General features: G+C 43.6%; 1 protein-coding gene across 1 annotated transcript in view; it reads right to left on the bottom strand.

Annotated features, from left to right (window-relative positions):
• Positions 1-27,479, bottom strand: part of DNAH9 (dynein axonemal heavy chain 9) — a gene marked incomplete at its 5' end in the record, with an annotated part of 193,458 nt that overhangs the window by 108,103 nt on the left and 57,876 nt on the right. Inside the window, 6 exons of the mRNA XM_079965835.1 lie at positions 1,211-1,450; positions 3,556-3,658; positions 4,413-4,578; positions 14,011-14,218; positions 16,401-16,574; positions 24,815-24,989. Of these exons, the coding sequence (XP_079821961.1) occupies positions 1,211-1,450; positions 3,556-3,658; positions 4,413-4,578; positions 14,011-14,218; positions 16,401-16,574; positions 24,815-24,989 (1,066 nt within the window). The remainder of the gene's footprint in view (positions 1-1,210; positions 1,451-3,555; positions 3,659-4,412; positions 4,579-14,010; positions 14,219-16,400; positions 16,575-24,814; positions 24,990-27,479) is intronic.

A 27,479-nucleotide genomic window follows, 5' to 3' on the forward strand; every position in this document is an offset into this window, starting at 1 on the left:
CAAGCACATTTATTGTTGATTTTTTTTTATAAAAAGCCTTCTAGTTTACAGTCTCTGCAACATGACAACAACACAGAAAGCAAAGTGCAGTTTCCAGCATTCTCAGGAAAGGATCGAACAATGTACCGTATTTTTCGCCCCATAGGACGCACTTTTTCCCCTCCAAAAATGAAGGGGAAATGTGTGTGCGTCCTATGGGGCGAATGCAGGCTTTCGCTGAAGCCTGGAGAGCGAGAGGCATCGGTGCGCACCGACCCCTCTCGCTCTCCAGGCTTCAGGAAGCTATCCACAAGCCTTGCAAGCCCGGCGGGAGTTCCCGCGAGCTCACAAGGCTTGCGGGCAGCAGCCTGCAGCCCCGGCGAGGGTCCGCAAGCCTTGCGCGCCCGGTGGGAGGTCCCGCCGAGCGCGCGAGGCTTGGGGCGGCAGCTTGTCGCCCGAAGCACGGGGAGCCCTCCGGAGGGCTCCCTGTGCTTTGGGTGACTGTCCGCAAGCCTTGCGTGCCTGGCGGGAGGTCCTGCCGAGCGCGCGAGGCTTGGGGCGGCAGCCTGTCGCCCCAAGCACGGGGAGCCCTTCGGAGGGCTCCCCGTGCTTCGGGCAAGTGTCCGCAAGCCTTGCGCGCCCGGCGGGAGGTCCCGCCGGCCCGTGAGGCTTGGGGCGGCAGCCTGCAGCCCGAAGCATGCGGAGCCCTCCAGAGGGTGCCCCGTGCTTCGGGCAGGTGTGCGCAAGGCTTGGGGCGGCAGCCGCGGCTGGGGGGGGAAATAATTTTTTAAAATTCATTTCCCCCCCCCAAAAAAAAACACGAGGTGCGTCCTATGGGCCGGTGCGCCCTATAGGACGAAAAATACGGTATAAGGCAACTGCAGGACTGAAAAGTTGGAATAAAGCATAACTGTGCGGCATATAACCAAAACAGTCTGTCTGTGTTTATGTGAGCAAAATCCACTTGACAGTCTCCAGTGAGTGAAGTGTCACCTTGGGCCTCTAAACACATTTGGGGAAGACAAGACCTCTTTGACCACTGTGTATCCCATTTAATCCTAGGAAGGACAAACAATATCTCATGGCCACTGCATCGGGCATACATTACATATTACCATGCTATGGCATGTCATGGTTCTATACAGCATCAGCATCACTCCTTTTCATTTCTAATTTCAAAGTTTAATTTAGCTAAGGGAGCACACAGCTCCCAACTGGAAGAGCTACTTACTTGGAAGACATTGGACAAATCTCTCAGGTTGAAGTTGTAATGAAATTTGATAGCTGTTGGCAGGAATGTTGCCGCCACTTTCACGTGCAGGGCAAGAGCCAGACTTATTAACTGCTGTGATGATTTCTGTAAAGCCGCAGAGAAGTTCCCCCGCTTCAGGTGCTGAGTTAGGATGGTGCTGTAAATCGTGGACAGAGCATCTGACCCAGGGAATGAGAGAGCAAACACACTGAAGTGGCGCTGCATAAAGGAAAACACAATACAGACAAGTAGGTATTGCATGTAACAGAAATAGGATGGGTTTGGGAAGAATCACTTTCACTGGCGCAACTTTTCCCTTGACCTGATAATAGCAAATGCCTGAGAGTTTTCATACACCTGTCTCCAAAGGGAAGAATCATCAATCACACCCAGTGGGCCACAGACAACTACTCAAGTGAAACTCATAAATAAAACATGGATAGAGATGGTGATGCTGGATCATAGGCCCAAGGCCACATGTAGAGCAGTGCTTGACCCATATTGCACACCTCATTCTTCCTAACTCCCAGATGTTGGACACTGAGAAATCTGCCTACCAGGGAAATAATGGCATCACTAGATAATTCTAAGCTAACTTCCTGCTACAAGACTACTACTACTACTACAACTACTACAAAGGACATGGGTGGTGCCGTGGTCTACACCACTGAGCCTCTTGGGCTTGCTGATTGGAAGGTCGGCAGTTCGAATCCATGTGACAGGATGAGCTCCTGTTGCTCTGTCCCAGCTTCTGCCAACCTAGCAGTTCAAAAGCACACCACTGCACATAGATAAACAGGTACCGCTGCAGTGGGAAGGTAAATGGCGTTTCTGTGCACTCTGGCTTCCATCACAGTGTCCCATTGCACCAGAAGCAGTTTAGTCATGCTGGCCACATGACCCAGAAAGCTGTCTGTGGACAAATGCCGGCTCCCTCGGCCTGAAAAGCGAGATGAGCACCGCACCCCGTAGTCGCCTTTGACTGGACTTAACCATCCAGGGGTCCTTTACTACAAGAGGGCAAAGCATTTGACATGACACTTAAAACAGTAGCAGCACTTGTACTAATAAATAAAGTACTGCTTTAAGAATGTTGAAATCTGCCCCTATCCATTATTACAGAAATCCAAACAACTCTGCAAGATATCTAAGTATATTCCTCCTGCGTTGCTACTTAAGAATAGGGAAGGCTGTAGTTGCAAGACAGTGGCTTTTGCCGTAGACCAACTTGGTCTTTGAACAAGGAATTTTCCAGCTAAAACAAGAGGCACTGAACTATGCCAGTTTTCAGGTGCCTTATCCCTCTCCCTAAAATATAAAAAATCCAAGTCACACTTTTAAATTACCAAAGTAACAAAAAGGTTAGAAAGGTCCTGTGATTCTTCTTGTAAAGGATATTTGCCAAGCAATTAGCATATAATCCCACTACAACAGGACACCCACTGCAACCTATCACTTGGCTTCCTAGTGTTTACATGGCAAAACACCAATTTCATCTGTGAATTCAACAAGAATCTTCATACCCAAAAAGCTCCAGGCCATTCGATATGGGCTTTTTAATCAGGGATATGGGCTAGATGAAAATGCTTGAAGTATATGTTAGAAAGTAGAAAAAGAAATTGGAAGCCAGTGAAAAAGAAACAATGATGTTCACTGTCCTTGGTCCTGAAATATAATTATATTGGAACTGTATTATGAAATCAGATTCCAACACAGGAGATGCAATATAAGATTTTCTGATGTTTAAAAACAGCAAAGCACTGACAGGGGTATGAATGGGCTCTACACAGGGAAGTTGGTACTAATAATAAAATAAAGCTGATCAGAAGGTCAGCAGTTCGAGTCCCCGCGACGGGGTGAGCTCCCGTTGCTCGGTCTCTGCTCCTGCCAACCTAGCAGTTCAAAAGCACGTCAAAGTGCAAGTAGATAAAGAGGTACTGTTCCGGCGGGAAGGTAAACGGCGTTTCCGTGTGCTGCTCTGGTTTGCCAGGTGGCTTAGTCATGCTGGCCACATGACCCGGAAGCTGTACGCAGGCTCCTTCGGCCAATAAAGCGAGATGAGCACCGCAACCCCAGAGTTGTCCGCGACTGGACTTAACGGTCAGGGGTCCCTTTACCTTTTAAGTTCAGTACATCTTACACCCCACTTTCTTCTCATATCCAGAAAACATTGCTAAGTTTTACTTCAAAGTTTTCTTTTCTTAAAGTTTGTCTTCAAATGGAGACCATCTAGGATAGCTTGCAAACAAATGAGAGTGTTAATCCTTCCAAAGACTGAGTGAACCCAACAGCGGCTTTCTCCTTGCCAGGTGAACAAGCAATACCTGCAAGCGTGGGTTGATAGTGAAGCTGCCTGCTGTGGGATTCATGCACGACACGTACTGCACATTCATGATCTCCTTCAGGGACAGCTTGTTTCTGTCATACCTTTGCCAGAAGAAGAAAAAAGAAAAGAATGCATCACCCTAATCACATCCTATTAGTGACAAACAAACAGCATCGTGCCTGCCGGACTTTGCCAAGTCTCAAGCAGCATGTCAGATGTGCACTGGGCACCTGCTGTATCCCAGCTGCTTTCAATTAATATTCCAACAGAGGTTGCACAATATTGGGGAAAAAGGCTAGGATTCGCATATGTCTGCATAACATCTAGCACAGCAGGGACTCTATATCAGGGAGAGTATCACACTTCCATTACTGTATTTACAGGCAATACTCTAGGACAGGGGTCGGCAACCTGCGGCCCCCAAACTGAGCCACCCACTTGGCGAATCCCTGTGTGTTGCGCTAAGCTGCCGCAGTGTAGGGACTTGCTTCTGCGGTGCCGGAAATCGCGTCTGCGCATGCACAGATGCCAGAAATTGCATCTGCGCATGCCCAGACGCCAGAAATCGTGCTCACACGTGCACACAATCCAGCCCACAGAAAGATCTCCGCAGGACTTGACCGGCCCAGGCAGGTAAAACCTTGCCGACCCCTGCTCTAGAGCATGATGAGTGGGATAGAAATTCAGCAAATAAATACTAATAAATTAGCCCAAAGGCAAACTTGAAAGAAAATACACATATAACATATGTCTTTTAAGAGGGTCTGAAAGTGATAGGGAAACAGAACAGAATTATGGCTAAACACATGCCGAAGTGACAAGGACTATAAATAGACAGATCTATCCCTATTTTACCAGTGCCCATAGTCCAGATGTTGCCGAATCAGAGTATGAGGCTGGACTGTTCCATAAGTGTCTACTTCAGGCATATTCATGTCATCGATGAAGTAGATAAGCTTCTTGGTGCCAGGAGGGCCGTAATTCCTTCCTGCCTTTTTATCCAGCGGCTTCTCAAGAACAGCTGTGAGGAAACAAAGGCTTGGAGTTTTCAAAAGTCTTCTTTCCAACACTGTGATACTAATCCAGAATATGAACTGTAAGGCAGCTAGAAAGTGGTGACTCCCTTTGATGAGGAACCATACCCCTGGTGCCTGTACAGGTATGTGGTGAAAGTGGTGTGCCGCCTTACAATTATTTACAGAAACAAGAGAATGAAGAAAGGCTGATGAAAGGATTGCAATGGCTGAGGTTTAGCAGACTGCCAAGGCAAAAAGAGAAAAAATGTTAGGCAGAACCTAAAACAGGAATAAGAAACCTACAGCCTTCCAGATATTGTTAGACTCCATCTCCCAACAGCTGAACCTTGGCCAATGTTCAGCAGTTATAGACCAGCAACATCTGGAGTTTAAGTACATCCTTGGTTTAAGTTAGGAGTGACTGAATATAGGAAAAGAAAGAAGAATAAAATGTCTCATCCAGAGTTGTATCCAAGCTAACGCTGAATAACACAACCAGCGTAAGGATTTCTACTTGTGCACTGGAACCTCCACCTTCTCCTCCCCCCGAATGGCCCCCTAAACCAGTTATATGAGTTTCCCCCAACCCTCTGGAACAGATTTGGGTAGGGTGCAGAACACACACTTGGGAGAGGAGTAGAGGAAGTTATGTGGTGCTAGTGGAAATTTTTGCATTGATTGGAATATGTATGGTTTTGTTGTTGTTTTTTAATACCACCCTCAAACTGCAATCCTTAGGAGATGAATCAAAAGGGACATTATCATGGTAGAGAGAAAATAAAGAGGGAAGACACACAAGTCACTTCTGCTGACAGTTTAAGATGCCACATCTCTAATGGAATGCAGGGATGTGGGACATATTTAAACAATACTTGGACTGGAAGAGGGAATTTGCAGTACTGGCATATACTGAAATATACAATGCAATGATTTCATATCATACATTTTCCTTACTGGATGCTAAGGAAAGAAGAGAAGGGGAACTCTATGCAGAGCTGCTGTTTTTTGACAGAGGCTCCACAATCAGCATCATATTTAGACCAATATTGGGCAGCAGTCTTAGATGCAACTAGTTTTGGCACCCAGGAGAGTGTTTTAAATGTGGCATCCATGTTTCTCAGGGGGGGGAATGATTTTTGTTTGCATCTGCAAAAAAAAGTGAAGCAGCCTGTAGCATTGGATAAAGACCAAAGGGTAGGATAAAGACTGAAAAACTGAGATGAAAAGCCCACTAAAATTAGTCAATAAAACACTTTTGGCAGCACAGTTGTATTTTTCAATGTGTAATGGTTCTACGGTGCAGATCATAATTCATCCAAGATATTGATCTATTTATCCTTGGCCCCTGAACCATATTTTGGCTTTTTGGCTTATCAGAAACAATGAGGAGTCACTCACAAGAAGAAAGCCATTGTGTGTTGTGGCAAACCATTTATAGGGGCCCTAGAAGATATCGATCAGAACTGTCAAGCAGCTTTCTCTCAAAGGCGTGGAATGCAACCCTATTTTTTCGGTAAGAAGATGACCAAGTTACACGCTTTGGTATTTGGACATCTATATGCATGCTTATTACCCAGACGGTCAACAACCTGTTGTCTGAAGCCGTGCAATGAATATTTGAATTCAAAGCTAGTCAGCTGAATACATGAGAGATTAACCTGTGCAAATATTGCACAAAACCAAGTGATCAAGACTGCTAAGCTAGAACGAAGGGCTAGTTTGGCCTGAGAAACATTCATCAGACTGAAGCCTTTGTCGCAGAAAGGTAACACTTTGTCCAAAGTGAAATTGGAAATTGTACAATACAAGCTTCTTACTAGTCATCGCTCAAACATGCTGAATCTTACACATGGACAATAGGAACAGAAAACAGCTTGATGTCAAGGTAAGGCGCCACGGGCAAATTAGAGGTTTATGTAGATGGACAGAGGAAAATCATCCAAATGAATACCACAATTTCTTTTGCACAGTGCAACAAGGCATAAACAAGTCCTTTCTTCAAATCACTGAACTTATAGCATTCAACAGTAAGCAACAGTCATGATTCCTCTTGCATTGTGATTATGGTCTGAAATACAGTCTTGGGCTAAGGGGGACAATACTGGCTAAGGTGCCCATATTGTGTGAATAATCCCTGGCTGGGAAGACCAGGACAAATTGTTAAGAAAAGAAAGAGTAGGGTTAAAAGGAAGTGGTGCTCACTAGAATAGGATTTGCTTTTGGGAGGACTATGCAAGAAGGCAGTGTTCTTGGCTCCTTTTATTTGCCCCCTCCTGCCCTGCATTTGGTACACAACAGAAATGTCTGGATGTGTATTCTTAAAAAACAAACAAACAATGTTTTATGACAACAAACTGATGTTTTAAAAAGTGCCAAGGTTTGCTTCTCCCACATTTTCATCTCTCTAGGCAAATTGCTTTGCCAAAAGCATCACTATCACGGCAACTTCACATATTCCTTCTTTGACATAGTAATCGCTGTGCCACCAAAAGCACGTACATTTTAATGTATGTGCAACAGTACAAGTATTTACCCTGAGTGCAAACATCAAGAAGCAGCTGCATGTATCAACATATCTATGTTGAACAAGATATTTGCACTGGCTTATATACATTACAAGGTAAAGGTAAAGGTAAAGGTACCCCTGCCCATACGGGCCAGTCTTGACAGACTCTGGGGTTGTGCGCCCATCTCACTTAAGAGGCCAGGGGCCAGCGCTGTCCGGAGACACTTCCGGGTCACGTGGCCAGCGTGACATCGCTGCTCTGGCCAGAGCCAGAGCCAGAGCCAGAGCCGCACACGGAAACGCCGTTTACCTTCCCGCTGGTAAGCGGTCCCTATTTATCTACTTGCACCCGGAGGTGCTTTCGAACTGCTAGGTTGGCAGGTGCTGGGACCGAGCAGCGGGAGCGCACCCCGCCGCAGGGATTCGAACCGCCGACCTTTCGATCGGCAAGCCCTAGGCGCTGAGGCTTTAACCCACAGCGCCACCTGCGTCCCATACATTACAAGGTACAAACTACTAATTTTCTATTGCCTTATTAAAAATAAATAAAGTGGCAGTTCTTAGTAGCCTTGCATCATAGTAGCAAAGCCTGCAAGAATGTTTTCAAAGATCAGCATCTTGCAATTGACAATGAACTTCTCAACAATCACCAAGCTATTAAGGGCGTGCTATCATTTGCTTTTCACTAAACCGATCACAGCTTTGCAGGTTATTAAAAATGCTTTTTGTTTTGTATTTAGCATCCACTGCTAAGATTCCATCTCATCTTGACAGTTTGTGGCACAGAAAGATCCTGAAATGATGGGTGCAAGATAACACCTCTGTCAGTGAGGAATCTTCCTCTTTAAACAACACCCCCCAAAAAATATATATATTAAATTTCTGGAAGTGAGAGAATGTCTTTCAAATATGCATTTAATTAGAGCCTAATTAACATAGAAAACATGCCTTTTAGGGATTTAACAAGTATGCAAAAGATATATCAAATTGAAATGCAATTACTGAGAGATCAAATGACATGTTCGTAAAAGCAGCATTTTAATCTGAGAATGTCTCTCACAATAATATCAAAAGCCACATGTCTCTTGCACAGATACTCAAACCCCAATTATACTGGAATAAACAATCACTGTGTTTTAGGGTTATTAAGCATCTGCTGTGCTTTCCCAGAGGCTGATGGGCTGAGAGACATCTATTTCTGTGGAATTCTCTGGGGGCAGGTTTGCCACATGAAGAAACCTTGCGCAAGGCTCCATAGCTTGAAATGGGATTTAGATGGCTCAGTGGCCTTTTTCAGAATCTTTCCAGGATTAAACGCATTATGTTCTACAGTTAATTGCATCTGGAAATCTGCTAAGCACCATGCCATGCAGGGGAATGCAAACATCCCATCATGTTACCTTTCCCAGGGCGGAATTATTTGCACCTAATCACTAAACATTTGTTTGGACATACAAATCTCTTGCATGTGTGGGATGTCCCATTCACTAAACGGAGAGATCTGATCTGCCTGCATTTGCCCTTGCAAGGGTAGATCAGGTACTTTTCACCACAATGCGTGGGAATCTCTTGCCAGCAGGCAATACTCTATATGCGTGTTAGAGGTGTTATACTCATTAGAGATTTAATGCCCATAAACAATCAATCAATGGTGGGCCTTCCATCTCCACTTGCAGCATGCATCGGAACGTGCCAGTGCTTTACCAATGCAAGAGCAGTCATGTGATACTAAACACATTCTGTAATCATGTAACACAGAATCTAGTGGCATGTGTAAAACCACAAATAATTTCAGTTTTATTTGAAGGGGCTAACTACATGTCACATATATAGACCTACACTAATAGAGGCCCCAAACTCTGTTTTCCTCGGGGGGGGGGGGGGGACAGCTTCAGAAAAAAGCCATTTTCAACAAGTGGTAGTAAAGAGGAGAGGGGTCAAAGTTCAGTGATACAGCACTTGCATTGCATACAAAAGGTTTCTGGTGCAAATCCTGGGATCGTCTGTAAAAATGAAAAAATCAAGTAGCAGGTGGTGGAAGAGACCTCTGCCAGAAAAGGTGCACTGTGACTCACTGTAGACAATACTAAGCTAAATGGACCAGTAGTCTGAGCTGATATAAAGTAGCTTTCCAGTTTCCTACGTGATGAAGGCCTTTCCTCACCAGCCATTTCTATACTCCAAACACCATTTCCAGCTGCTGCTCCTTCCAGAAGAAGAATTCCAGATACGTGCTGGCAAGGGGAAATATGCTCCTTAAACCCCACTGAAAATGGAATTTGAGAAGTTACAGGAAGCAAGATTATTAAATATATGCACCCCAAGATGGTTCTCCACTCCAAATCCCAACCTCAAAACTGCTTTTCTATTAATGCATGTAGCATGTAAAGAGTTTTCAGATCCAACAATCAGAGAGACAATCCTGAAAATATGCTAGCAGTATAAAAGGCTGTGAGAAGTCTTGTGGATTATTTTGCACCTTCTCAAAACGCCACAAATTCCCCTATAATGTTTGCAACCAAGAAAGCTAAGTTGGAGCTGCAAGGAAAGAAGGCAAGGCTGCAGGCGGATAGTGCCTGTAAAAACTGTGCCATTTTTCCTCACAGACTTGCTACTTCCTGTGAACTCCTGCAAGGGAATCTCCCAGTCTTCATTACAGGCACATGGTCCAGCACCCTTTCACATCCATGCCAATACACAGATCCTTGGAGCAAATGGTGACTAAATCAGTCACTCTAGTGATGAGGAGGTCAGTTCTCCCTGATACGACTGTGAACAGATAGATACGATCTGTGGGTCACAGATCTCCTTAGATCAGTAATGCAGCACTATAGGAAAGTATTGGTGTTGGCAGGCATTGTGTAGTTGCTTCCTTCTCCTGAAACTGATGTTGGGCAAACAAACGGTGTCTCTGAAGCTCTCTGGAATGTCATTTATTATTCTGGCTGACTGTTAAGTTTTAAAAAGAGTGAAACAAACACCCGTTAGAAATAGCCGCCAAATGATAAACTGCAAAACAGAACCAAGTAAATCTAAACACTGAGCAGCATAAACCAAGATGCAAGGGGTATAAATCATGTTCAGCACACACCAGCAACCATGTCTGAGGCACATTCTTACACTAACCCACCCTGTGGATAACTTATTCGGATTCTGTGCCCCAGCCTCTGGCCATAACTCTCAGTCCAAGTAAATATGGGAAAAAATGTTGCTGCCATTTATCTGTATACATCTCAACAGCAAGAAAAAGCTTTTCCCTTTGGCACTAAAATGTGTGTGTTGGGGCTCACTTGTGCGCGAAGGTTTTATAATCTTGTGTTGTTTTTATTATTTTATTGTACACCCTGCTGATAGTCTTATCTTAAGCGGCAGTTTATAAATTTTCCTACAAATAAAGATATACAGAAACATCACTGCCTTTGGCTCATTATGAACTCTCACAAACTCCAACCTCTTTCAAGCAGAATCTGGAAAATGAAATGAAGAATGTGTTTGTACTTTAATGACACTCAACACCTTTCCTCTGTTTGAAATGTGGATCAATTTTTTTCTCAAAAGAAGTGTTTGCTGTTGAAACTTCCAGAGATGCATGACATTTGTTCCCCGAGCCACATTCATTTAGGTAACAGCAAATCATCACCATAGGGATACTCAAATGTTAACAGTGGGCATGGGCAGACTTTGGTCTTTCAAAGGCTATCCCAGGGGTCAGCAACCTAAGGCCCATGGGCCACAAGTGGCCCGCGGGGGTTGTTTAACCAGCCCATGAGCTGCTCCTGAACTGAGCAGCCCACTTGACAAGTCCCCGCGCGCTGCGGGGACTCGCTTCTATGGCACTGGAAATCGCGTTTGCGCAGACGCAGACGTCGGAAATCACGGGCGTATGTGTGTGATCTGGCTCACAGAGGGATCTCTGCTGGAGTGAACCAGCCCAGACGAGGTAAACCTTGCCGTCCCCTGGGCGAATGTCTCACCTTCCGTTCTGCTCAATTCACTGTGTGATACTTGCAACACCCTGCGGTGCTCCCTAGGCTCAGCAGCCAGTAGGACGGAAGCAGTTGCGCTGCCCCAAATCCACCTTTGCAGTGAGCCTGTTCAGATTATACATACTCAAACTCTAGAGTTATGCTGAAATCAGGAGCAGGTCTCAGGCACATGCATATTTTCTCCACCTCCTCCATACACCTTAACTGAGAGACATCAAGTTTATTTAATTCAAGATCTCCCTGATCTGGATCCCATCCAGATCACAATATATCTATAGTTTTCAAAAGGTGAGCATAGTCTGGACATCACCTGTTGTTGTCGTCGTTCCCCCCCCCCCCCCCCCCCGACTTTAAGGTATATTTATCCCAAACACGTCTGAATGCATTGGTGCCCCTAAAGGCAGGTAGATCCCTATAAATGATTCAATATACACAATAGACCACTGTAATACGGACACTGGAAGAATGAAACCATGAATAGGCCCCCTCAGGGCATTTTCCATATGCATGCGCTACCTGAAGCTGCATTGTTTACACAGCATTTATTAAACTATGACCAGGTTTCCAGCTGGGATTATTAAAAGACAGAGGAAGCTGTGAGCAGTGACAAATCACCTGCAGCATTCTCCATGCCTAAATATTTCTAGATAGAACTACTTATTCTGTTGCTGCAAAATGTATGAATTTGTGGCATTCCTGTTTTCACATATGGTGCCTTTTATACTAAAATATTTAACTTGCATATTCAATTAGAGCCAAACAAATGTGCTGTAAAAAAAACCCCAACCCTCACTATCTGACTCCCCAATTCGAAACAATGCACTAACACTGGGTTCCCGCCAATGAAAAAGCCATTTGAGTGAAGTGGCATATGCACACTTCCTTCAGGCCCATTTTAATCTCAACAGCACTGAAGTGTAGAACAAACAGAACAAAAACAAAAAGGAAATTGTCTCTTATTTAGGGCACTGTTGCAGGGATATGGATCAAGCTTACACCATTTATCACAGAGCGGTTCCACAACATAAAAATACAAAATGAGAATACAAAATACATAATAAAACAAAAACTCCCACAAATGCATTTAAAAGGCCATAGAATGTTAATCAGCCAAAGGGCTGGTTATAGAGAAATGTTTTTGCTGGGTGCCTAAAGATACATAATGAAGGTGTCAGGCAAGCCTCCCTGAGGAGAGCATTCCACAAACAAGGAGCCACCACAGAAAAGGCCTGCTCTTGTGTTGTCACCCTCTGGACCTCTCATAAAGGAGGCACATGAAGAAGAGCCTCAGATGATGAACGCAGTGTCCGGGATGGTTTTTTATGGGGAGAGGCAGTCCTTGAGGTATGGTGGTCTTGAGCCATGTAAGGCTTTATAGGTCAGAACCAGAACTTTGAATTGGGCTGGGAAACTCATTGGCAGCCAGTGCAGTCAGATCAAGATTGGTGCAATATGCTCAAACAGTCTTGCCCCAGTGAGCAGACTGGCTGCTGAATTCTGTACCAGCTGAAGTTTCCAAACCATCTTTGATTACATTGCAGTAATCTAACCTAAAAAAGGTAAAGGTAAAGGTACCCCTGCCCGTACGGGCCAGTCTTGACAGACTCTGGGGTTGTGCGCCCATCTCACTTAAGAGGCCAGGGGCCAGCGCTGTCCGGAGACACTTCCGGGTCACGTGGCCAGCGTGACATCGCTGCTCTGGCCAGAGCCAGAGCCAGAGCCAGAGCCGCACACGGAAACGCCGTTTACCTTCCCGCTGGTAAGCGGTCCCTATTTATCTACTTGCACCCGGAGGTGCTTTCGAACTGCTAGGTTGGCAGGTGCTGGGACCGAGCAGCGGGAGCGCACCCCGCCGCAGGGATTCGAACCGCCGACCTTTCGATCGCCAAGCCCTAGGCGCTGAGGCTTTAACCCACAGCGCCACCTGCGTCCCTAACCTAGAGGCTACCAGAGCATAGACAAGAGAAATTAGGCTATCCCTGTCCACATAGGGATGCAGCTGGGCCATCAGCTAAAACTGATGGAAGGCACTTGACACCACTGAGGCCACCTGAGCCTCAAAAGTGATAGCAAAGGATCCAGAAGTACTCCTAAGCTACATACTTGCTCTATCAGAGGGAGTGTGACCCCATTAAGAGCAGGCAACCTCCCATCCATCTGGTCTAGAGAACCACCCACTAAAGCCTCCTTCTTTAAGACTCAGCACTTTAAATTTAATCTGACTTATAAATTGACAAATTTGATGGAATTTACCCTCTCCTTTTAGGGACGCGGGTGGTGCTGTGGTCTAAACCACTGAGCCTCTTGGGCTTGCCAATTGGAAGGTTAGCGGTTCAAATCCTCGCGGCAAGGTGAGCTCCCATTGCTCGGTCCTAGCTCCTGCCAACCTAGCAGTTCGAAAGCACACCAAAAGTGCTAGTAGATAAATAGGTACCACTCCGGCAGGAAGGTAAACGGCGTTTCCATGCGCTGCTCTGGTTTCGGTCTTCCATTGCATCAGAGGTGGCTTAGTCATGCTGGCCACATGACCTGGGAAAACTTTCTGCGGACAAACGCCGGCTCCCTTGGCCTGTAAAGTGAGATGAGTGCCGCAACCCCAGAGTCATCTGCAACTGGACTTACGGTAACTGTCAGGGGTCCTTTACCCTTTTTTTTTTACCCTTTCCTTTTATGTATGAATTACTCTTCAACATGACAAAGGATTCTGTTTACTCTCTGAGTTGTGATTGTTATACTTCCAGTTATTAGTTTCTGTGAAACTATTTTAAAATGCAAAAGCAACTCAGAACAACAGCTTCAACACTTCAGTTCAGCCACGCAACAATTTCTTCTTAACGCCCTTTGATTTGGAGCATGCATTTATTCTGAGTGTCTCATAGCACAATTTATTCTACCTTAGTAGATTCCCTTTTAATTTACCCTTTTCATTTCACCTACTTATTTACCTTGCAGCATGGCAGACGTGGTGTAGTAATTAAAAGGAACGTTCTTCACCAGGTACTCCTCGGAATCCAGCAGAGACAGTTTATCTCCTACAATCACAGACTTCCCTGTGCCTGCATTTCCCACCAGCATGACTGGTCTGCGTTTCTCCAAGAGCTGATCCATGAAGTATCGCACCCGGATGGTCTCAGTGGTGTGTACCAGGCAGGCCTGATGGGAGAATGACAGGCATCTGTAATGAGCCCCACAGCACCCTACATATCAAAGCAGGGCAAGCCAGAAACATGGAACTGGTAGTTGGCACTGTGTGGCATCAGCTGAAGTGTGGCCCCTTCCCCCAGCCCTCCACTGATAACAATACCACTGATAACGATAACTACCGTATAAGTGCTGTTGCGCTTAGGGCTGTTTCCAATGTAGCATGTGCTTCAAAACACAAGGAGGCAAACAGAAAATATTTGCAGACACACAGAGAGACATGTGTCTTTTAAATGTGGAAAGAAACAGACCCTACCACTGAATACAGGCAGCTTGTTGAGAAGGTGTATATTTGGAAACACAAACAGCAACTCGTAGATTGGACTGGTTCATTAATGCCTTCCAGGTTAATTTCTAAGTAGTCCTGGTTGGCTTGAAAGTCCTCTCCCAGGTGTTCAGTGTCAGGAAAGGCCAACTTACAGATCTCACACAACTACTTCCACCCATTACGCTTCTTCCTAGCCTCGCTGACTCACACCAGCAACATTTGCTTCCTTTCATTGCGGACAACACTGACTTAGATCAACTGTAGGGGCTTAGGCAAAAGCACAACAGCTCAAAAACCACAGCCTGCCTTCCAAAGAAAAGTAACTTGCTATGCGGAGCGCAGGTCATCTGCACACACTCTTTACCTAGCATTTTGGGGAGCCTGGGGAATAAGAATATCAGAAAGGCAAGCGGTGACCCCATTTTGAGACTTTAATAATCCCACAGCCCTAGACAGCAATATAGCCATGTGATGTGCACCAGATAATATCAAACCAAATGAATGCTTATATTGCCAGTATCCCTTGTGAACATCCTGACACACAAAAATAAGAACTGTATTTTCTAAGTGTGTTGCAGAATGCCCAAATGTGGCTGGAAAAAAGGGAAATGAGCAGAGGAGAAAAAACAGCAAGGACATATACGTCATCAGTGTCCCGTACTGGGCTCCCTTTTGAGTAACATTGCTTGCCACAGTTAGATGCCTGCTCTCTGCAAACAAAATATTGTATGTATGTGCATATGTGTGTGTGTGTGTGTGTGTGTGTGTGTGTGTGTATTTCCTTAAGGAGTGATGAATAAGCCAAATGCTGTTTTCTTATTAAACTTAGTTATATTTTCATTTGGCTATTTCCAACTAGATGGAATCAGAACCTGTCATTGCAAGCATCTTTGCACAACATTAGTCAGAGGCCAATACATTGAAACAATAATCCCACTGAAACAAGAGCAGAGAGATTCAGTTAAGAGCCTGGGATCACAGGCTGTTCTCTGTGTAGAGACCTTTTTTCAGGCAAACTCTGCCCCCCTACGGCCTACAGGCCATGGTACAGATATCCAACTTTCTATCAAAATGACAACTTCAATACCAGCCTATAATAAATATAAGTGAAAGAGGATAAATCAGACCTGCCTCTCATAAGTGCTCAAAAACTAGGAACTATGCATCACAAAATGCAAAGATTGGCTTCGAAACAGAACCAGTAAATAAAATGAATTCATCAGGGGGCTTCTTGCCTATCTGAATCCTTGATTATCTGTGAATGCCCTCCAACAAACACACAGTTCCATTCACTGCAGTGTATCTGATGCTCTGATCAGAAAGCTGCTAAAGGTGCTCCACAGCCTCAGTATGTCAGCTGTTTCTCTGGGCATAAAGGCTGTTCAAGGTAACACACTTAGTGTGAAATGGTTATCCACAAATATCTGCAATCTCAATATTTGGTCAGAGACAACCATTCATCCTCTGGGCAAGAAGGGATACTTCAGCACACTCCTTTACATGAACTTCTTTTCAGTGAACACTGCCCAATTCATTGAAAAAGCACTGTCCAATCATTATAACCACTCAAAAACAAGGAAAAGCACAGCCAGGAGCAGCAAAAGCAGCAGCATGGAAGTGGCAGCAGAGAAGGGGATCAGAACTGAACAGCAACACCATGAATGACTGGAGCATAGGTAAGGCTACCACTCCTGCAATAGGTGATTGTATGGCCATTCTAGTAGGCATAGCATCAATTCTCTACTTATAAAGCAGCATTCATTACCAATGTGCAAAAATTAACAGAGATAATATGCTTACACATTCTTATCCAACCTCTTTGTTTAACATTGTCTCACAAACACACACATAAGGATAATTACCTACCTGTAGTGGCATTTCTGGATCAAAGTCAAATTTGGGGATGAGCTTGGACCAGTGCTCAAATTTCTTTGTTTCTGGGTCAATGTAGAAGTCAAAGACTGTTCCATGGGAAGGAAACTTGATGGTCTTGAACTCCGTCACCCACCATTTACTAAATTCGACCCTGTAGTCTACAAGCTGCCAAGAAAAATGTGGAAGAGGATTTAATGCACAGATAAATCACTTTTTTATTAGCATCATCGCCATTATTATATTATCAACATTATTACAGTTTGTTTATCACCTTTTGGCCCAAAGGCACCCAAAGTGGAGAACAGCATATTAAAAACAAAATATACAGTAAAGTAAGAAAAAATGCCATAAAATCAATGAAGACAATATAACACATAAGAATCACAACACAGGAGGATCAGAAGAAAGCCTTCCCAAGCTAGAGGATTAAAGAATGCTGTCACCAACCTTGCATTATGTATGCTGAAGGACTAAAAATCTGAACAATGAGAAATACTTCTTGCAGGAGGAAAGCTAGCCTCAAGTTGAATAACTAAGAGTGGTCTCACCAGCACCCTAACTATTCAAGGGTTCAGGGTGAATGAATAATTGGTGCCAACAGGTGCCATTTTAAAAATAAAATAAGATTGGGAACCCTTGCAATATTAATGGTTGTCACAAAGAGAAACTGTTCAAAACTTTACCTCATGCTTTCTTGGCAGGTGCAATCCTCCGTAAAGGTTAGGATAAAACGTATGTGGCCCTCACCCCTAACCCAAGTCAACAGAATGTCCCTAAGGACCTTGCATTAGCAAACCACACTGATGGGGCGGATCTACTATGAAACTAATGAAGCTCAAGTTTCAGGGGCCCTAATCCCAGAGGGGCCCCAGAAGGGACTTTATTCATGCAAACATTTCCCTAATATGCATCCTCCCCACATAACCTGAAAACTATAAGGCATAGGGAAACTTTATTCACACCAGTGACTTTGACATGTGAGATAATCCAGTACAGAAGTTTTAAACAGTCTGGGATGTAGCAGTTCATTTAAAAAAATTAATAAATCTGGTGATCTGTCATGGAACAACCCCACTGAAGAAGATAGCAGTAGTTACCCAGACCTCATTGCTGGTTGCAAAGGGGCACTCATAACAGTTCAAGGGCCCCCAAAATGTAGGTCTGCCACTGCATCCTGATGCCTGCTGGTGTTTTCACATAGCAACCTCATATGCTGCTTGATCTTCAGGTGTGGTAGAAATGGAAACCTGCAAGCTACACCTTGGCAGCTTGGCTAGTTTTTAAGTTTCATACGTTTCCAACTTTCTTCTCTTCTGGGGAAAAAATCCTTTCAGAACAGTGCTTTCCTGTCATTAGAGTTTTTCTTTCCATTTTTAAGGGAAAAAATATCCGTACTCTTATGTCACTAAACAAATAATTATCTATGATGGGGCCTGATGCAAGATCTATCAGAGTTAATTAAGCTTGTGTAAACAACTAGGCAATCAAATTGATCAGCCAAAGAAAGCAGAAGGCTCACATCAAGCTGTTCATAGCAAAATCTTTGTCCATCAATCACCACTAGCTTGCAATTTACTTTGTCAAAGTCCTTGCCCCAGAACAGAAAACAGATGCCTGAACACAACCAGTGCGCATTTCTTTCATGACACAGTGACAGTGTACGCCTACCTTAATTATAAATCTTACAGCTGCAAGATTTGTAAATATCATGATTCGTTGAAAAAGCCAATTGCGCAGGGCAAAGTACAGTTCACCAATAATCAGCCTGCCTTCCAGAGAAGGGCATCACTTTCATGTGTGTCCTTCACAGCAAAGCATCAGAGATGTATTCACAAGGGCACCAGATGACTGTCGTGTGAAGCTAAAAGTGTTAATTATCTGCTACTCAGTATCATGTGAAAGTGTTATTGGCGGCCCTATTACTATTCAAGGTGGTGCAGATATGCCATGACCTGTTCTGTTGCAAGTTTGCTAGTGCCATACACCCCCCCCCAACACATGCACACAAACAAACACACACACGCACACACAGAGGGGGGGAGGGTGCTTTGCTGCCTAGACCTAGATCCTTTTCATTCACCAAGTGCAATTTCAATACTAAATGCAACCAAACAAAACATTAAGACTGAAGTTTCAGTCTTCAAGGGCTGGATCACACATGCATGTTACGTCACTTGTTTCTGTGCTCAACATTTGATAACTCACAACCTATGTAATCCAATGTAACTGAAAAACCTTGTGATTTTGGGGTGATATGCGTCAGCATGAAATTAATGATCTACAATGGTTCATTCAGATATGCTCACTGATGTCATAAAATTTGTTTAGAAAATGTTACAGGTAGGTAGCCGTGTTGGTCTGCCGTAGTCGAAACAAAATAAAAAAATTCCTTCCAGTAGCACCTTAGAACTAAGTTTGGCATTGGTATGAGCTTTTGTGTGCATGCACACTTCTTCAGATACACTGAAACAGAAGTCACCAGACCCTTATATATAGTGAGAGGGTGGGGAGGGGTATTACTCAGAAGGGTGGTATGAATGGGTGATTGGCTGATAGGTGTGGTAAACCATTAAAACCACGGAGAGACCTGGTCTGAATAGAGACATTGGATTCTTATCTCATTATATATGATAAAGCTATTTTTAGCCATTCAAATGCCAACAGTGCCCTTCAGTTCTCTATATTGGACAAACAGGCCAAACCCTACGCCAAAGGATAGATAAAGGGACATAACTCTGACATCAGGAATCACAAGACAGAGAAACCAGTAGGAGAACACTTCAATCTCCCAGGACATTCTGTACAAGATTTCTAAGTAGCTGTCTTATTACAAAAGAATTTCAGAAATAGACTGGAAAGAGAAGTTGCTAAATTGCAACTTATTACCAAACTTAAAACCATAGAGAGACCTGGTCTGAATAGAGACATTGGATTCTTATCTCATTATACATGATAAAGCTATTTTTAGCCATCTCACCCATTGCTTTTTCCTGTAAGACCAATTGCAGTCGTTAACAGTCATCAACAGGTTTACCACACCTATCAGCCAATCACCCATTTCACCACCCTCTCACTATATATAAGGGTCTGGTGACTTCTGTTTCAGTGTATCAGAAGTGTGCATGCACACGAAAGCTCATACCAATAACAAACTTAGTTGGTCTCTAAGGTGCTACTGGAAGGATTTTTTTTATTTTGTTTAGAAAATGTGTATGAGTGTGGGGGGTTTTAATTTATTTCTATTGTATGCTTTAACTTATCGTACATTTTTAAGTGACAATTTTATTGCTTTATCTTTTTTTGTAAACTGCTTTGAGGTTTTCTCTACAATCAAGCAGTATGTAAATTTTATTAAATAAGTAATAAAACGATCAACATTCAGGTCTTTTAGTTACTCAATGAAGGCAACAGCTTTGCTTCCACTAGTCCACACCAAACTTCCCAGAAGTGCTTCAAAGAGAAACCCACCTAGCCTGAAGGTAGCACACAAAGGATGGTGAATGAAACACATTGAACCAGACATTGCTGCCTATCCAACCTCCAACTCTCAATGAATTCTTTATGGATTATATTCCCCAGGTTTATTAGCTTCAAATGCTTTTCCAATACAGCAAATCAGCTGAGGCCATGAGTCAATTTCACTGAGGTTAACCAACTTCCACTAGGGAGCAATATACACTCCCCACCCCCAACACACACACACAAACATGAGCTATCAAAGCTTCAGTCTTCCTCACAGATAATCCAGAGGGGCTGTGTTCTCACCTCACATATTATTCAAAGCCTCCGCAGATTTGTTCTTCCTTAAAATAATGCTCATTCCATGTAAAGGGGCCAGTACTTTTTTCTTATTAGTTGCAAAGGGAGCGTTTGTTGTATAAATAAGGCCTCTCCTTTAAAATAAAATAAAAAATGCCACCATACAACTTCTGGGGCTCCTCCAGTTCCTTCCACAGCCCACCTCACCAACTGCCTCCTCCTCTCTCTTTTTACCATTACAGTGGTACCTCCGGTTAAGTACTTAATTTGTTCTGGAGGTCCGTTTTTAACCTGAAACTGTTCTTAACCTGAAGTACCACTTTAGCTAATGGGGCCTCCTGCTGCCGCCGGAGCACGATTTCTGTACTCATCCTGAAGCAAAGTTCTTAACCCGAGGTACTATTTCTGGGTTAGCAGAGTCTGTAACCTGAAGCGTATGTAGCCTGAAGCGTATGTAACCCGAGGTACCACTGTACTATTAAGATTTTTATTGGTTTTAATTTTTAAGAAGCAACCAACATATGTTACCCAGATGATCTACCAACTGCCCTTCCTCACTTTAGACCATGTAAAAGAGGGCAAGGAAAAAGCAAATAAGAAAGAAGGGAAGGCTGAGAGAAACTGGCTCTCTTTTTACACTAAAATAACATTAAACTGAAGGAACTCAAGTAACCCTCACTGCCAGAGGAGTGATAAATTTCAGCTGCTCACGTAATGGAAGCTTGCTGATCTTAATGCTTTTACCTCCATCCCTGCTTTTTAGAGAGGGACCTTCCTACCCACCTCCCAAGCCTGCAACAGTGGGAAGGCATTCATATTGTTTATTCTGACATTTCAGCAGCAAAAGGTCAGAACTAAGGGCAATTTCTATGGCGAGCAATAAACAGATTTTATATTGGATCATTTTTCACCGGATCTTTGCTTGTTCTTATTCAGACTACAGCACTCCGGATCCTTAGCTCTGACATTTACAGAGAAGCAGAGAAAGAAACATGGAGTTCACCATTAAGAGCAACGCTGGGGGTGGGGGGAGTTTGTCTGATCAGAACTCCAAATGCACATTGCAGAATAGTCCTGCAGCAAGTACAGATGCTTTCAGAGGATTTGGCACACTCTGTTAGGGCAGAGAGAGCAGAAACCCACATGGCGACTTGGAAAATTTCAGAGGAAATCATGAATTCAACCCAAGTCCTGCATGAGAATGGCTCTCATTCAAGCAATAAGAATTCATTATGTTTATGGGTGAAGGAGAGTTTGATGCAGCAGAAAAAGCTCAAGGATATCAGCCTCATAGGTATCAATGAGGTCAACTAAACTAACTGCAGTGGCTGTGATCCTGGTTATGGCAGAGGTGTATCTTTGTAATTGGTACAAGCTCTTGCAGCAGCCTATTCCTTCATTCTGGGGCACCCAATTCCTTCCCCCTTAGTGGAGAATCAGCCTCTGTTGATGTATTTAGAGGAAAAGATTGGCTGTTTGAAGGCCAAGAAGAATGGGGTGATAGATTCAGTAAAGTTATTTTTTACAGAGTTATTTTAAAAAGCAAAAACAAGCACATGTTAATTAAAATATGTATGATCTGAATGTGCAATTAATCAGAAAAAAACACACAAACAAACAAACAATAGGCCTGTATACTACACACCACACACACACGAAACAAGAAGATAGACAAGGGAACTCCTATACAGTGGTACCTCGGGTTAAGTACTTAATTCGTTCCGGAGGTCCTTTCTTAACCTGAAACTGTTCTTAACCTGAGGTACCACTTTAGCTAATGGGGCCTCCTGCTGCTGCTGCGTTGCTAGAGCATGATTTCTGTTTTCATCCTGAAGCAAAGTTCTTAACTCGAGGTAATATTTCTGGGTTAGTGGCGTCTGTAACCTGAAGCGTCTGTAACCTGAAGTGTATGTAACCCGAGGTACCACTGTACAGTGACAATAATGGTCCTGAAGTGAAGCAAGTTAGAGGACAGTAATGGAAGGACTCCGATAGGGAATCTCTCTCAACAAATAACATTTCATATATTCATCGTAACAACTGCAGAGCTTTGGATCGGGCTGCTCTGCTGTCTCTCTTTTACACTCTCTGGCCCTGTTTACATCCAGCATGGCTGTTCAATGAGGCATGATTTGTTTGAACATACACAAGTGACGAGTTTGAACATTGCTTCTTCCTCTCATTTGCTTGACTGCAAAGAATACTTCTTGCTCTCTTACTCCAGTTTTACATGATGTCCAAACCAGGGAACTGTTTGCAGGCCACCATGAAGCCACCATTTCCTCGTTCAGGTATCATAGAAAACAGCGGTATAAGAAACCTGAAAGTCTCCTCTACAGTTGGATGTGCAAGAGAAGAAAGGAGAGGGAGGGGGAAAGACTCAAGCTCGTCAGCCATGCATGGTCAAACAAACTGCGGTTTATTGAGCAGCCTTATTACATATGAAGTGGGCCTCTCTCTCTCTCTCTCTCTCTCTCTCTCTCTCTCACACACACACACACACACACACCCTCCTGTTAGTTAAAACAACTGTCATCAGTCATTTGTTGCATTAAAATTTTTGATTAATACATTACTACCTGAAGTGATCATAGTTCTCAACACTGCATATTAATCTTACTATGTACACAAAGGTCAGGATTTCCTTTTGTTTCTTTTTCTGCTTAAAGAATAAGCTTTGCAAAGCTCAAACACATAAGCCCCTTTCACAACTGAAATGTAGATAGTAAAATGGCTTCATCTGCTTTGCCCCACAGTATAAAACAAACTGAACCAGAAAAACTGATCAACTCAGATACCTAGATTCCAAATGAAGAGTGGAATTAACTTGGCCTTACCAAGAGGAGCTAAATGTTGGTGCATACTCATCTCCACTCTTCTATGGAATAATGCAAGCATAAGCGTAAGTCATGGGTTACTGTAATGGGTTGTGATTTGTTTATCTATAACTAGATGGAGGCATGCAAGACAGCAAGAATCAAAGTAGTCACATGAGAAAGAATCAAGGCATCTTGTCTCATCTTTGAGACAGGAGCCTGAGACATAGAAAATAGGTGTTGGAAAAATGCGGTTCCCTCCTGAAGAAGTGTTAGAATCTATTTCCACGAAACAAACTCTGGAGCGACTGAAACACCAATCATGACTGTCATCAAAAATTGAGAACATGAATACTGAAATGAGGAATGGGCCCTAGGCTTGCATTAATGATATGAAATACTAAACTAATGACTAAATAACAGAGGTGAAAAACAGGATTATATAAATAATTGGATAATGAGGCTGATTTAAATACAGAATAATCAGAGAGAGAGAAACCCTCCTATCTTCCTCCTGCCAGTCAAAAATTGTGAAGAATGAGCTCTATTCTTCCCCTGTGCCTAAGGGGACACTGTTTATGAAGGCAGAAAAATCAGAGTTTCAGAGCCCTCAGACTGATTTTTTTTAAAAAAAATCTCGTAGATCTTACCTCATTCTCAGAGCAGAGATATGCCTAGTCCTAGGTTCAAAGTGTATGCCATCTGAAACCATGCTGTTTGGTTACTATAATTTACTAGAACCCATCGTGTCATGCTGGGAATGAGTGACTGGACTGGCAGGGATGGGAATGGCTTCCTCCAGAGATGCAAACACATCAAAGTTACTTAAGTGGAGTAAACCTCAGTCTGGAGACCAACCCTCTCAGATAAAAGTTAGGGGCAGTTTTCCACTAGGGCACATATTTGCACACTTGAGTCCCTTGGCTCTGTTATCTAACAAAAACCAAATATTAAATACCTAAATGCCAAAGCTGGATTAATTCTAGAATAGTGTTGGCTATTCAGTACCTCCAAGGAAGTGGCATATAATGTCCCAACTCTGTTATTTGGGAGATGGGGAGAAAGGAGAATGAGCAATAACTCACTCCAGCCAGGCTAGCTCATCAACAGTATTTCAGGATCTTCCTTATGTAGAAGGTCTTGACAAGGACACCCGCCTCTCTAACAGAATTTAGTAGAAGTAGAACCACTGCCCGGTTTTTGCTATACAGTGGTACCTCGGGTTAAGTACTTAATTCGTTCCAGAGGTCCATTCTTAACCTGAAACTGTTCTTAACCTGAAGCACCACTTTAGCTAATGGGGCCGCCTGCTGCCACCGCAACACAATTTCTATTCTCATCCTGAAGCAAAGTTCTTAACCTGAGGTACTATTTCTGGGTTAGCGGAGTCTGTAACCTGAAGCGTATGTAACCCGAGGTACCACTATACTGCAGTTAGCAACTGTGAGCGTACAATATGATTGCAAGTTCAGAGCTACCACCAAGTCTCATTTAAATCTGGAAGTTTCTGCTAAGACACACACACAAAAATAAGGCCTGAGGAAGCTTACATGGAACTAAAGGTTTTAATAATCCTAGCCCTCTTTTTTGAGGGATGTTCCTGCCACTGGGTAGAGGCTCCTCAACTCCATCTCATCCCACCTCCCAGTAAGGGTCACCATTCACCTCTGGGGTAAATCCAACAAGCAACTGATCACCAGTCGCCACATCTGATCATATCCTCTGGCCCATCGATGTTGCGGGTGAGGCTTAGGTTTGCAGTCAGTTGCTAGTTGTAAATGTGAAAATGTATTAAATCAGTATTGCTGTGAGGAGGACATATCTTCTTACCTGGTCTTGGAACACAGACCCACCGAAAGCCCAGACAGCAGCAAATACAAAATACAGTTCGTAGAGCTCTTTGGGGCAATCCGGAGGAGTGTTTTCCTTGGTGAGGAGGCATTCAAGGAGGTAACACAACATCTGAACCATGCTCTGCTCAGGAACTGGAATAATCTTCTTAAATCTACAATGGGAGAATTGAAAACTTATGAAGTTTAATTGGATTTAGCATGACTGCCATTTAACAATATGAGGAGATAGGCGTATAAATCCTCTTTCCGAACATTAACATTTTAAAACTTTCATTGTGTATATCTTTCTTATCCACTGCTACAGAGAGCTATAAAATACCATCAGCACGCAGCCAAGTAATAACTGTAATCATAAGTTTGAGCCACTCTAAAACTTTGATCCTCTTGAAAGAAGTGAAATGGAAGCCTTGCTAAGGGCACTGATTTGCCACAAATGCAATGGGTTCAGAAGTGGTCAAATAACAGCGTAATAAAATAATCCCTTTCATCTCATATTTTACATGGGTTTAGGCTACATTTACAGATGTGTGAAGCCGGAAGAGACCTGCAGTTTGCTAAAAAGTAATTATAGTTATTGGAACGGCCGGCTGTACAAAATATACTTGTATTTGGAACCATCGGCTGCTCACCCTGAAATCTCCACGTGAACTATACACAAGGCATCAAGCAGCCCTTTCCCCCTCTGCCTACACTATTTGTGGCTATAATACAGCCTTACTGACTGTAGCAGTTAGAAAACGTAGTGATAACAGCTGTAAAAAAAAAAAATCCACACTTCTTTTCAGCCTGAACTTTAGTGCACTTCTAGCCTTTGGTTTTATTGCAGGCATAGGCAAACTCGGCCCTTCAGGTGTTTCGGAACTACAACTCCCATCATCCCTGACCACTGGTCCTGTTAGCTAGGGATGATTGGATGTGTAGTCCCAAAACATCTGGAGGGCCGAGTTTGCCTATGCCTGTATTATGGCCTGGGCAAGTGACTGTGGGGGAGAGAGGGAGAGAGAGGGAGAGAGAGGAGAGAGAGAGAGAGAGAGAGAGAGAGAGAGAGAGAGAGAGAGAGAGATGGTCCCTGTTTTACCTAATTGGAAAAGCAAGTTCATCTAAGATGCATAGATAGGCCCTCCATTTGCAGCCAGGTGATGGCATATATGAGGGATGGACAACCCTGTGGTTTGTTGAGAGCCACATGCCTTCAGGGTCAAGCTGCCAGGGGGCATTTACAAGCAATAAGTGGGACAGCCATCCAAATGTGGGCAGGGCTAGGGTCTAAAGTGGATAGGTCCACCCCTTTTCTCTCTCTCTCTCTCTCTCTCTCTCTCTCTCTCTCTCTCATGTCCCCTTCTTGCCACTAGCATGAAATTAAACCAAGAGTCTCACACACACACCTTCCTCAGCATACAGGAACCTTCACATGCACTAGATAAGCCACTTTTTTGGTATTACTATGCCAACTGAATCCCACCTTGATCTGTTCTGCAGATTGTATGCACATTTGGTGGGAATGTTAAAGAAATTAATTTGGGCCAAGGCCTTGAATCCAATGTCCTACTCAAGAGTAGACTCACTTAAATTAAAAGACTTGACTAACTGGGGTCCATTCATTTCACTGTGTCTACTATGAACAGGACAACCTGCTGTAATTAAAGTAATAGAAGAAATCAAGTTATGCAAACTTAATTAATAGATCCAGCCATCCCATTATTAGGAAGGCTTGGTGACTAAATTTAAGAAAAAAACATGTAGGCACTATGTAAGTTTCTGCTCAAAACGTAGAGACAAAACTTATCAGAAACAGCTTTTATCAGTAGAGGATTGGAGTATATGATGTTGTTGTTGTTGTTGTTTAGTCGTTTAGTCGTGTCCGACTCTTCGTGACCCCATGGACCAGAGAACGCCAGGCACTCCTGTCCTCCACTGCCCCCCGCAGCTTGGACAGACTCATGCTGGTAACCTCGAAAACACTATCCAACCATCTCGTCCTCTGTCGCCCCCTTCTCCTTGTGCCCTCCATCTTTCCCAACATCAGGGTCTTCTCCAGGGAGTCTTCTCTTCTCATGAGGTGGCCAAAGTACTGGAGCCTCAGCTTCACAATCTGTCCTTCCAGTGAGCACTCAGGGCTGATTTCCTTCAGAATGGAGAGGTTTGATCTTCTTGCAGTCCATGGGACTCTCAAGAGTCTCCTCCAGCACCATAATTCAAAAGCATCAATTCTTCGGCGATCAGCCTTCTTTATGGTCCAGCTCTCACTTCCATACATCACTACTGGGAAAACCATAGCTTTAACTATACGGACCTTTGTTGGCAAGGTGATGTCTCTACTTCTCAAGATGCTGTCTAGGCCTGTCATTGCCCTTCTCCCAAGAAGCAGGCGTCTTTTAATTTCGTGGCTGCTGTCACCATCTGCAGTGATCATGGAGCCCAAGAAAGTAAAATCTCTCACTGCCTCCATTTCTTCCCCTTCTATTTGCCAGGAGGTGATGGGACCAGTAGCCATGATCTTCGTTTTTTTGATGTTGAGCTTCAGACCATATTTTGCACTCTCCTCTTTCACCCTCAATAAAAGGTTCTTTAATTCCTCCTCACTTTCTTACATTCCAGGTTCCTATGCAATATTTTTCTTTACAGCATTGGACTTTCCTTTC

Source organism: Podarcis cretensis, assembly GCF_951804945.1.
Source record: "Podarcis cretensis genome assembly, chromosome: 2".
Lineage (NCBI taxonomy): Eukaryota > Metazoa > Chordata > Lepidosauria > Squamata > Lacertidae > Podarcis > Podarcis cretensis.